This window comes from Rhagoletis pomonella, unplaced genomic scaffold (genome assembly GCF_013731165.1).
Source record: "Rhagoletis pomonella isolate Grant_MI unplaced genomic scaffold, Rhpom_1.0 Rhpom_scaffold_00006, whole genome shotgun sequence".
In the NCBI taxonomy this organism is placed as follows: Eukaryota; Metazoa; Arthropoda; class Insecta; order Diptera; family Tephritidae; genus Rhagoletis; species Rhagoletis pomonella.
Window position 1 is genome coordinate 66,092,080 of NW_023458560.1, and position 12,691 is coordinate 66,104,770.

The window sequence follows — 12,691 nt, forward strand, 5'->3', positions numbered from 1 at the left end:
CAACGATGTTAGAGTCAGAGGTCCTCCCGCTGAGCTATTTTAGTGCTGTACGAGAAGTGAGAATTTGTGCATTTACTTCTCAACAGAGCACAAGTAGCACACCAAAAGTTTCAACTGTCCCTCTCTGCAGCCGTTTTGCACTAGTTCAGAGATAGTTCTGAAGTGTAGAGGGCGGAACTAGCGCTTTAACAGCCTGTCTCTAAATTTTATTGCAAGGTACGCATCCCAACCATGCAGAGCGGCGATAACACACACATACATACATAGCAAATGTTTATCCGTATAAATCGCGTGCTGTGGTTTTTTAGTTTTTGTCTTGATTATTCACTTCACGGATGCTTTTTCAGAACGAACGCAGTAATTTTAATATGCGCGTAATTTAATTGAATATTTACAAATATACAGTACTTTCGTTGACGTTTATAGTAAGATCAACTACGTTTCTATTTGATTTTAATATTTTTTCCCCTCAGTGTATGAATATACTAGCTTCTATATCCTTGTGAATTTTCCGCTTTCGCTAGCTTTTATTGAAAAGTGATACAATTTTTTTTATGGTTCATACATACTAAATATGTATATGTTGCTGCATTAGAAATATGTATTTATATATGTATGATGTATCACAGCCAGATTTGTAATATCCATGTTCATTCACACATACTCATGTTTGTTTGTGTTTTTTATGTTGATATATGGTAATTAGCTGAATTATCAGACTTAACATTATTTGACAAGGTGTGAAAAGGTATAAACGATACTGACGCGAGCAAAAGAGCAACAGAGATACATACAGTATCGGTCATATCAATAGCATCCCCATTTCAAAGTGATATTGTTTGCCACTTATGTATGTTTAATTCTTTATTTTTAAGAATTTTCAATTAAAATACAGTTAGTTCTCTAACAAAAGCCATATTAATCCAAGTTTATAACTTTTTTCTCAGAAGTGTTAGACATTTTTTGAGTACACAGTTTTATAGCCCATTCAATTTTAGTCTAATAATGTGCAAGTTTCAAGTAGCTAAAAATTACCGTGAATTTTTCTAGATTTTTTCGCATTTGCTCCATATAACGAATAAACACAATTTATTTTTTTATGAAAGAAACCAGCAATACCTTCGGCGAAAAAAGTTCTAAAACATCAACGGTATATGGATTAAAAAAGTATAGTATTCTCGTTTTTTATATATAAAAACAATCATAAAAAATTCATCGATTCTCCTTCTACTCAAGTAAATAAATACTTACAACAACATCTTGACAAAAAATAAGATTATTATGGATTTTCTGAAAGTTTATCTCGGAAGGCACTTTATCGATTTTTACCAATCCCTATTCATTAAGTTTCGGTTAAAAACACCCTTGGTTATCATGTATTGTACATTATTTACTTATTAAAAAACGGGTTCGGAGACCAGACTATACTTTCCTTGTGTATTTTGATGCGCTGAACCCGAATCTGAAATCTTTTTCGCTCCATCGCGGTAGAATTTTATCCTAATCTCAGCGACACGTTTTTAAGGTTAGGAAAAATCCCGACGTTCCACTTTTTTTCATAAAAAAACTCAAAAAGCGCACAAGTAGGGAAAAATCTCCCCTACAAAATTCTAAGATGGCAAAGATGTGTCACGTCAACAAATGCATTCTAAATAGCCAAACGTGTGTATGCATATACATTAGGGTGGTCCAAAAATGCATGTGAAAAAAGTTAAGTCGGAATTTTAATGCCAAAAAAATACACCCCTGTTTTTATTTTGAAATGAATAAAATATTTAGAGGTCGCTCAAAGCGCTCAAAGTTTTCCATGTATTTTGTATGTGGAAAAAAACAGTTTTCGTGGGAACGGTATAGAATTCTTGAAAATCGATATTTTTTTGATCGGAAAACTTTGTTTCTCTTCAGGAGGCTATCAATATTAATACCCAATTGTTTATTTTATTAATACTGGCGATTTTTGTGGGTCCCCACATTGCATTTTTTTTTTGTTTTTAGGGTCCTATAAAAAATAGTTAGTATTAGAAGACGGTTAAATAAACAATTGAGTATTATTACTTAAAGTCTCCTGAAGAGAAACAAAGTTTTCAGATGGAAAAATATTGATTTTCAAGAATTCTATACCTTTTCTAAGAAAACCTGTTGTTTTCCCATATAAAATAAGTGGAAAACTTTGAGCGATTCCTAAATATTTTTTAATTTTAAAATAAAAAAACAATGGTATAATTTCTTTCGGTACAGAACAATTTTAGGGTGTGAGAGCATTCAAATTCCGACTTTAGTTTTTTTTAGACCACCCTAATATGCATGCAAACATTCATACTACATACATATGTACATATGTACGACATTTAGTATGTAACTTATAAATATTAATGAAAATCCATAAACCACAACAGAATCCATTTAATTAGACGCCTGCCTCTATACTCATTACAAATTCAAAGCTCGCTTCAAATATTACAATTTGTTCAGTGGTTAGAATTTTCAAATATTAAATGTCTAGACTCTGGAATTGAGGCAAAAAGTATGAATATATGCAAATACTTAAATAAATATGTATATTTGTAGGTGTATGTATATGAAAACTGCATATATGAAATTAGTAAATGCATACCATAATAATGTGTGGATGTAGTTAATTTTAATAGAGCAATAATTTTAACACCTACTCTTCCTCGTAAAATTATAATGGCAATGTAGAATTGCGCTAATAAAATCCGGGAAATTTTTGTAATAAGATTCTATAGCTTTTAAAATGCTTTCAAATGGAAGCGTACACTTTTAAGATGAATCTATTGGCAATCACGGTTGATCTTTCCTTAAAATATAAGGTGACGCCGGGTTTGGTTAAATAGATTAGGTTAGGTTAGTTGGTCGATCCCAATTGAAGACACATTCGGTTGTGCTTTGTGATAACACTTGATTTTCATTGCTAACCACTGTCCAATCGAATCAACAACGCGAACCAATCACTAAGCTACGGAGACGGCACTGCTAATTTGTGAAGACATCTGAGACCTGCCTATTTACACCCGCATGTAATGAGTCCATTCATCTCAGCGAAGCATCATCGCAGTTAGCGCGACCTTATTTCCGTGAGAGATATTGAGGGTCCGTTTGACAACGCTACCTTTGACTCTATGTACCCTGCGACCACAAGACATTGAGTGGACGAAACCATCATAAGGTGGATTCACTTCATGTTATCTAGAAGATTCCTGACTGTGGTGACTGAAGCTTGCCTTTGTACCATGGCAGAGGTTGGGAGGGGGAGGCCCTCAGGGCGGAATGCTCTCAGCTCTGTTTTGGTGCTTGGTAGTGGACTCCACACTAACCGAAATACAAGACTTCGTTGACATCCAGCTGATCTTTGTGCACTGTCATCCCGAAGTTTTTCAGAATTGTACCGCGAGTCCCGTGGGTCACGAAATCTATCACTAAGAAAAATTCACATGTCTTTCAAATGAATTTTAAATAACAAAAAAAAAAATACTGAAATATCTGGCATCTTCCGATTATTCTGTTTTGATTTCCTGTTCGTTTTCATCCAAATAAAACATAAAAAAACATCGTTTTTAAGGAAGATTTTCTGAATTTGCGGAGGTTGCGTTTTTTATCGGGATTGTCGGGAAAGGATTTTGGTCCAAACCGGTCGCAAAATTTCACATACCTTGCCGATAGCGCCCATCCTGGCCAATTTGAAATCAGTACCGTGGGTCCCGATATCTCGCGCCCTTTTCTAGTCGCATGCACTGAGAATCGACGAGATACTGTCTCTTTCTGTCAGCAAACTGCTAAGATTCATAAAAGAGTCTAGAAAGTTTGCAGAGGAGCAACGAATTCCCACCCCACCTTTATATCTCTGTCCTCTAAATCCTGTCTCTAGGCCTTAAATACAATGGCCAATACTTCCTGAGTGCTCGGAAATTTTTTTTTTGGTTTTTCCGGTCACCCACAATTTTATTCCATTCCAATTCCACTGTGAGAGAACTGTCATAGAAGCGTTACATCTGCCAAAGGTGTTAGACACCTTCTATTTCACGCTAATGAAATAAATTGGGACTTCCTCTTGCCCCCATGTCTCAAACGGTGGACTGCGAATTATCTGTGTGCCGTTGTGGTGCCCTTTTTTCGCTTTTGTTTATGTAACTGTTACAAATCGAATCTCTCCTAGCCACCAGAGGGAGTTTCCATGAGCTCATAGATTCACGATTCATTGATATTGCCGTCCGGTAAAGCGATTAATGACCAGTGCTTAAAAATAAATGGTTGTCTCCACGACCTATCTTGCTATTTTACCTGCTACGCAAGTGCCGCAATAAACTTCCATAGCAGCCTATCTTCCGCAACTCCTCTGGCATGCCGTTTACGATCCCTATCTCCGGCAGATGAGAAGAGATCTCCAAGCTTGCGATACATGAGCCTTATTAGGTTAGTTTCAACCACGAGCTTATCTGCGAATTTTATTACTTCCTGCGGTAGGACGTTGTTAAAAGTCCGCTCGATGTTGAGGAAAGCCGTTAGTGCTAAGTTTTTCATGAAGAAGGCTTCCACTACACACTTTAAAATTGCTAGTAGAGCGGTCTCCAGAGACCTTCTTTCATTGTAAGTCCGTTGAGCTTTAAATAGACAATCTCAAAGAAACTCAGCTCCTATGTGCAGATAAATATCAGTGTCTCAGCGTCCTTAGATAAAACATGAAAGCACTTTCTGGTCCGCGAAGTAAGCGCTTCCTTGACGACTTTTCAAGCTCTGGGAATATAGCCTCAACTCATACAATTGGCATATATATAAGAGCCAGCCACCTACGCAACACCTCCAGTTCTTGCAGCTGTGCAGGAATCAGGCTGTGCGATCCGGCGAAGCAGAAGTATTTGAACGAGTTTATCGCCCATGTCCGGTGACGTATCCAGCAGGTCGAAATGGGCCCTGCAACTTTCGTGCCTTGCCCCGGGTATGGAATTCAAAGAAAATGGCATCAATGATTTAGCGATTTTCCACTGCTCAAAGTCCTGTCTCGGCTCTCGGTAGCGCAATGGAATTTTTCTTATTTCGGATTTGTAGATTCCCAGTCCAGTTCAAAAAAATTCGGAAGGCATTTTGCTTCTTTAGACCATAATGAAGGCATCTGCTTGAAGCCGTCATATCAGAGCTCCGCAGTTCGCCAGGAGGGCAACCCTCAGCATTTCTGTATGTACATAGAAGTGAAAACTGCGATAACTGCAGTACCAGATTTCTTAAGCGTTTTCTAGTAGAGTGCACTTCGTCCAGAGTAAATTGAATTTACATAAGAACCCATCAGTCCTATATAAAAGATACTAACTCAGATATTGTTACAGGAGTTTACAGAAAAACGTTTTTATAGCATTTTATTTCTTAATTGTTACTTAATTTAAATTGCTTTTATTTAATTTCTTATGCTTTCAGGCGCTGGTCTTGCTAGTGTAGTTGTATCCTTCCTAATGTCCACTTATTATAGTGTCATCATAGGTTATTCAATTTATTACTTTTTCGCATCATTTAGACCAGACATGCCATGGATTGATTGCAATAACAGGTACATGTTTCTTTTTCCTCTAAAATTTTGTATACATTTGGCGTTCTTCGAGGTTCGGAACTTTTAACATATATCTCGAAATTAATCTTATATTTTAACCCCTTTTTTACTATTGTTTTAGGTGGAATACGCCAGACTGTTGGGTATCGCAAGGACCTTTCAAAGATACTTTTGCACCAAACACATCACGCACACCGTCTGAAGAGTTTTTCGAGTAAGAAAAATAAGTTTTCGGCAATTTTTTTATTGAAAAAAATAAAACATCACTGTTTTTCATTTTTTAAATTCACGTAATTACTTTCAGAAACAAAGTTTTACAAATCAGCCCTGGTATTGAGTATCCAGGTGCAATGCGTTGGGAATTGTTTGTCTGTCTCATATGTGCCTGGCTTATGGTCTACTTCGCCACATGGAAATCGATCAAATCATCGGCGAAGGTAAATTAAAATGCAACCGTAATAATGCAAGAAAAAATTTAAAGTAAAATGACTACATAGATTTCAGGGTTAGTTCAGATTACAAAGTGAGGTCTTTATACTTCTACTCGGAGGTATATTTGCTCAATTTGATAGGTCCGATAGCTTCACTTTCATTGTCTTTACCAAGCGGATGAAACGCGAGATCCCAAGATCGTCCTTTCCTTGAGAGCTGGATATTGGCATAGGAAATAGTGAATTCTTTCCTACCTTCTCATTACAAACTTTTAACACCAACAATTCGTCAGACCGTTTCTTGTTAAGTATTGGTTATAATAAGGATATGAAAACTTTGCAGTTGCCTCGAATGGTCAATAGGCCATTTGTTTCGGCTGTAGTATACTCATCAAGTTTTACAAATAGCTGATGTTACAGAGTTGTACAAATGACTTTCCCTGATAGAGTCTTCTCTATGGCAAAGATCCCCGTTTTAAAGACACTTCAGTTATCAGGCAGGCCTGATCTGCACGTTCTCCCAATAGAGACCAGCGCCAACTACTATTTTTACTTTGAGTTGTCGTTCCATTCTTCCCTAGTTGGAGGTCTTAACGCTGTGTGTAATCTTTGATTTGTAGCGGCTTTTAGTGAAAGATCATATTCAACTCTTCTTGACAGACATGCGTGATCGGATGTGACAGGCTAATCCAGTGGTCCGCGCATCAACCTATTTACATGAGCGAAGCAAGCAAACCGTGGCCAACAATAAAATGTCTTCCCATCCGGTGAAATATAAGGACAATATTGTTCTTGTTTTCGGCAACACCACATCATTGGACCCTCGAACGTGTGCGCAAACTCCGCCCTCGTGAATCACCAACGTACTGTACAACAAGAGAGGTAGGCCGCTGTCAAGAAACTAAGGCGTTAGATATGAAGGAATCTATATACAGATGCTGAAAAAACTCTCCGCGGTACAATCCTGAAAAACCTCGCTATGAGCGGGTTCGGGACTTAAACATGGAATTTCGGGATAGGCGGGATCGGATTTGAATCGTGCCCATCTCTAGTTCTCATAACATCCAACACCACTTCGCATGCACCTCCAACCCGACGACCCTAACACCGGAAGCCTTATGGACTATACCCATCGACGTCGCCCGCTTCCTCGGCCTCTGGCTTGCCGAGTCAAAGGCTGAAGAGGTCACAACGTGACATGACTCCTACTAGGGGTTTAGTACTGCTACTACAAAAACAATCCTTCCGACTATTTTATAGTTTTCATTTTTATTCTTCGAAGAGAGAATGGATTAGTCTTTTGACTTTAGCGTTTTGTTCAACATATTTTACTGAGCTTGAGGCGTTTTGTGTAAATATTTTATATAGACAAAGTATTATTTAGTGGTAACTGAATGTATATAAGGATAAAAATTTTGGCCTTATTAATGTATCTCACTCTATCCTCTAACGGGATGCGCTAATATTTCAACAAATTGCCCATTTGTTTTCTTTTCCCAGGTACGCTACTTCACCGCCACTTTCCCCTTCATACTAATTATCATACTTATGGTACGTGCGGTCACGCTCGAAGGTGCCGATGAGGGTTTACGCTACTTCTTTCGACCAAATTGGTCCGAATTGAAACATGCCAATGTATGGATAAATGCTGCATCGCAAAATTTCAACTCACTCGGCATTACATTCGGCTCAATGATCTCTTTTGCGAGTTATAACAAATACAATAACAACATTGTACGCGATACGGTGGCTGTAAGCGTTGTGAATATGCTAACTAGTCTATTGGTGGGTGTATTTGCATTTGCAACTCTGGGAAATTTGGCGTTGGAACAAAACACGAATGTACGCGATGTGATAAGCGATGGGCCAGGTTTGATATTCGTGGTATATCCACAGGCGATGGCAAAAATGCCATATGCACAGCTGTGGGCGGTGATGTTTTTCTTCATGCTACTATGTTTGGGTCTCAATTCGCAGGTGAGTGTCCATGCAAGACGAGGCGAATTTTATTTGAAAACGTAATGATGTTTTCTTTTGTTTTTATTTTTATTCTTTGTAGTTTGCCATTGTTGAGGTGGTCGTGACTTCCATACAGGATGGTTTTCCAAATTGGATTAAACGCCACTTGGGCTATCACGAGATTGTAGTGTTGTTCGTGTGCGTTATCTCCTTTCTTTTTGGTCTACCAAATCTGATACAGGTGAGTTCGCTTGGACCGTGCTACGAAAATGAGAATTCTCTCGATTTATTTGTTCATCGTTTCATAATCTTGATAGTTATAGGTTTATATCTACGGAGCCTAATGTAACCTAAGATAACATGTGTAACACAGGATTCAGTGATTTTAAATTGATCGGCTCACATTTTGATTAATCATTTTATTTGTGACAAATCAAAAAATCCATTTAATTTGTGATTTGATTCGCTCATCAATTCAGAAATTAAATATTTTTTGTGATTCCATTCACTGAGCTGAAACGAGGTGAGTTCAGTTCAGTTAAACTAAGGTTAGGTGAGATGAGGTGAGTTAAGGTGAATTGAAATGAGGTGATTTGAAGTTAGTTAAGGTAAGTTGAGGTTATTTAGGGTGAGTTGAAGTTAGTTGAGTTGAGCTAATAAGGTGATAAGGTGAGTTGAGTTAAGTTGAGGTGAAGTGAGGTAGGCTACATAATATGACATAGCATATATTCATCTACAGTTGTATCCATGATAAAAACATTACAAGGTAAGTTCATTCTCTCAATTCGTCGGCCATGATTTTTTTCTGACGTTTGCACGCATTTTAAAATCATTTAAAATTGAAAATAAAAAAAATTAAATTATTCACAATTGTTGTTATTTGAGAGTGAAAATGAGAATGTGTTTTTGTGAGTTTGAGTTTTGAATTTTTAAATTACATTGCTGGCAAACATCACACTGCCTCTCAATGGTTCTACCTTGTTATGTTTTTATCATGGTTTTATCTTTGTATTTTTATCTCTAACTCTCACAAACAAAAGTATTTATAATTTTTCTCAATATCTGCAATATTTTTTATTCTCATTTATTTTCGGTAATATTTTATAAAAATATACATAGTTCGTCCTACATCAAAAACATAAAAACTGAATTCAAAACTTTGTGCAAAACTCAGGAAAATTCAATAAATTTGCAACTTTCTATTCAGTTTTTTTTTTAAAGTGCAAGCTTGAAGTTGCTAAAAAATCGGGTTGATTTTTGGCAATTTGGTTATACTAAAATTGAATGGGCTTATAAAACTGCATACTTAGAATTTTTATAAAAATGTGAATAGAAAGTTGCAAATAAGTATGCAAATTTATTGATTTTCCTGAGTTTTGTACAAAGTTTAGAGATTTTGTTTTTACGTTTTTTGGTGAAGGACGAACTATATTTTTATTAAAAAATATTGGAAATAAATTAGAATAAAAAACTTTGCATACGACAGAATTCCTCTGTTATTCTTAAACCGCTGCTCAGCAAATTTCTGCATTTCACTTTCAATATTAAAGCATACATTTAGGAGACATTTTCGTCTCCAGCCATACAATGGTGTTGCATGTTGCATTCGCCATATTTATTTTTCAATTCAATTTCCAAAAAAAAAAAAAAAACTTTATAATATTGTAAAATTGTACTGTTTTTTTGTTTTAGGGTGGCATTTACTACTTCCAATTAATGGATCACTATGCCGCTTCTATATCGATTATGTTCCTTGCATTCTGCCAACTAATCGCGGTAGCTTGGTTCTATGGCACTGGACGGCTATCGAAGAATGTCAAACAGATGACTGGAAAAGCGCCAACATTATATATCAAAACTTGTTGGCTCTTACTGGGACCCTGTTTACTTTTTGTAAGTTTTCAATTAATTAAAAAGCACTTGAGAACTAATTCTAGCCCACCTCGCAGGCCATCTGGGTGTTGAGTTTAATCAACTACGAAGAACCAAGCTATCACAATGGTCGCTATAAATATCCTGACTGGGCCTACGGCATTGGCTGGATGTTTTCATCATTGTCACTCATCTGCATACCTGGCTATGCTATTATTAATTTGCTGCGCGCAGAGGGACGCACTTTCATGGAGGTATTTGCTCAGCTAACGAATTACCGTATGAAGTCAATTTAATCCTCGTCTTATTTTACAATTTTTTATTAACCCGCAGCGCCTTAAAAACACGCTACGCCCCAACATCTATGAGTGTCGCATTTGTGGCGAACATCATTGCGAGCACGACTTTCCTGAACAGGAACAATATATGCTTGCGCAAGAGCTATCGGGTATTTATAAACCAAAAGACCCATTGGATCCTAATGTGCAGCTGCATCATTTGAATGTAGGCAATAAAGCGGGCTATAACCCAATGCATCTGCAACGCGAGCCAACTGAATATGGGTATGAGGAAAAATCGCCACCAGAAGAAGATACTCAGTTGCCGCCAGCGTCCACAGCAAGCACATCGACAGCAGCGGGAAATAATAACAAAGTTTGAATAGGTTCTAATGCTAACAGCTATCGAAAGATGTTGGCCCCTGCGTGTACCTACTACTCACATACATTCCGCTCAGATAGTACTCATATTTAGTTAGATAAAATATTATTCAATTAAATTTGACGCATCGAAAATTAGTATTTTTTGCATTGTTCGCAAAATTTCGCTTTTTCTCATCATGCTTAACAAATCGCGTTGCTAGGTGTTCTCTGGAATTAAATACATTTGTTATACATATGTACATACATATCTACTACATATATGAAAATTTAAATATTTTCTATGCACATACTTACTATGTACACATATACATTCTGCCGATATTTAAATTGTAAATAAGCTAATTAAATTATAAAGTAGGTTGCACTAAAATACATTCCTACTTACTATTGACAATATGCTTTTGTATCTTTCTATATACATACATATGTATTATATTCAGAACACGTTTATACATGAAAATCTCAGCACATGTACTATATATATGTACATACATATATCGTCGTTTAAAGTAAAGAAACAGCGTATCGTCATTCTGCAAAACCACGTAACTGAGATATGCTGCCAAAAATTGGATTTACTCACACAAGCTATTGGCTTAATCCTTACCCATTCGTCCTGAAACATACTAGCCGGAAATGTGATTGGTTTATGAAAAAAGAGAACCATTTTGAAATATGAGTGTTTTTACTCTCTAGAAAATAATTTATGCAACCTCACATATGCGGTTTTTCATTATCTTGATACGCGGTTTTGTACTTTAAACGACTGTATGTATGTAGTTATGTATGTAAATTCAAAATTACTCAATAAAAAAATACAAATTTCTAAATATACATAAGCTTTAAAGACCAATGGTTTTAAATTTGGTCCAAATATGCCTATGGTAGAGATGCCCAGATGATTGATGTCAATGACCGACTTGTGGTTTCGACCGGAGGTGGGTTTAACCGACCGGAAGTCTTTTTTCGATCGATTTCAAGTCCCCCCATTTTCAAGGCAGAAATACACTCGAAGGTTGGGCATTGCCTGGAGGATGGCGACCGCTGTTAGAAACAACTATTTCTAATTTAGTTGTTGCTCGGCCCAGGGAACGAACACAGGTTATACATAGTGATAGTACGTACCTTTAACTCAGCCATAGCAACCGTAAAGGGTACTGTTTAGTAAGGGGTCCATTTATTTCGGGGTATTGCGTCCAAAGGGGTGACCCGATCCAAAAAAAGTGTTTGCACGCACCTTTAGTCTAGTGTCTACACATTATTTTAACACCTATTTTTGTAATTTTTGGTAAGTAATTTGTTAAGAAATTCGGTTTGAATTATGCTCTTTTTGTAAAATTCGGAAGTTAGCGTACATTTATCACTCCTATTCTACTTAAAGAAGCCACTTCGCCAATACATTTTTATATTCCACTTCACTTCGAACTTTATTCGATTACCTATAACTTTCTTTATTACATTAATTTTAACCAATTAATCACAATTTATTAAATAAAAACACCTTCAAAATTACGCGCCTACCTTCGCTTGCATATGCAAATTAAATGGCGGCGTTCAGCTGTCAAGCTCCAAAATAAACAAGAAGGATGAGAAACAAAAGAAAATAAGATATAACCCACGTAGCATTAAAAATATAAAGCTTTCCATGGAAAATATGTATTCGAAGGCTGAAAGGTGTTCAGTCCCCATTCTTTGGCAACACAGATAGGAGAATTCTACTAGCAGATGATTTTCTTGCCGAAGATTTTGTAACCGGAAAATTTTATTACCAAAAAATGTTACCAGTTCTTGTCATCGCGATTTTGGGTTCGTTGGTAATGAAGTTAAAATATTCAGCAATTCAGCTATGAAGAATTGTGCAAATTCTGGGCATTGCATATTTCACGGAGCAATACTTTGTTACCAGCTTATGGAGATGGTAACAAAATTTAGCGGTCACAAGAGTACAGAGAATGCGAGAAAGGTTTAAAAAATTACAGGAACTTTATTTACCGGTTACAAACTTTTAATTACTAGCGCAGAATAGACCTGTTAGTGAGGGCTATAATCCTTCAGTGCGGCCGAAAGCCGCCTACGCAGAAAGAAGTTATGCGCTAAAATACTATCATATTACTATTCCTATAACATTTTTACCTGTCGCGTTTTTTAATATAACAATATTTTTAGTGCAATTTTTTTTAATAACTTTTTTTGCCAACTTACAAAATTGC

At 36.5% G+C, this 12,691-nt stretch overlaps 1 protein-coding gene across 2 annotated transcripts in view; it reads left to right on the top strand.

Annotated features, from left to right (window-relative positions):
* The window catches only part of LOC118741126 (sodium- and chloride-dependent GABA transporter ine), a 36,877-nt gene extending 26,091 nt beyond the window's left edge, over positions 1–10,786 (top strand). For both annotated transcript variants that reach the window (XM_036472974.1, XM_036472973.1), the window contains 8 exons: positions 5,428–5,557; positions 5,679–5,771; positions 5,862–5,994; positions 7,489–7,965; positions 8,048–8,188; positions 9,640–9,840; positions 9,897–10,073; positions 10,153–10,786. In XM_036472974.1, coding sequence (XP_036328867.1) covers positions 5,428–5,557; positions 5,679–5,771; positions 5,862–5,994; positions 7,489–7,965; positions 8,048–8,188; positions 9,640–9,840; positions 9,897–10,073; positions 10,153–10,479 — 1,679 coding nt within the window. In that variant the 3' untranslated portion in view covers positions 10,480–10,786. The remainder of the gene's footprint in view (positions 1–5,427; positions 5,558–5,678; positions 5,772–5,861; positions 5,995–7,488; positions 7,966–8,047; positions 8,189–9,639; positions 9,841–9,896; positions 10,074–10,152) is intronic.
* Positions 10,787–12,691: the final 1,905 nt, after the last annotated feature.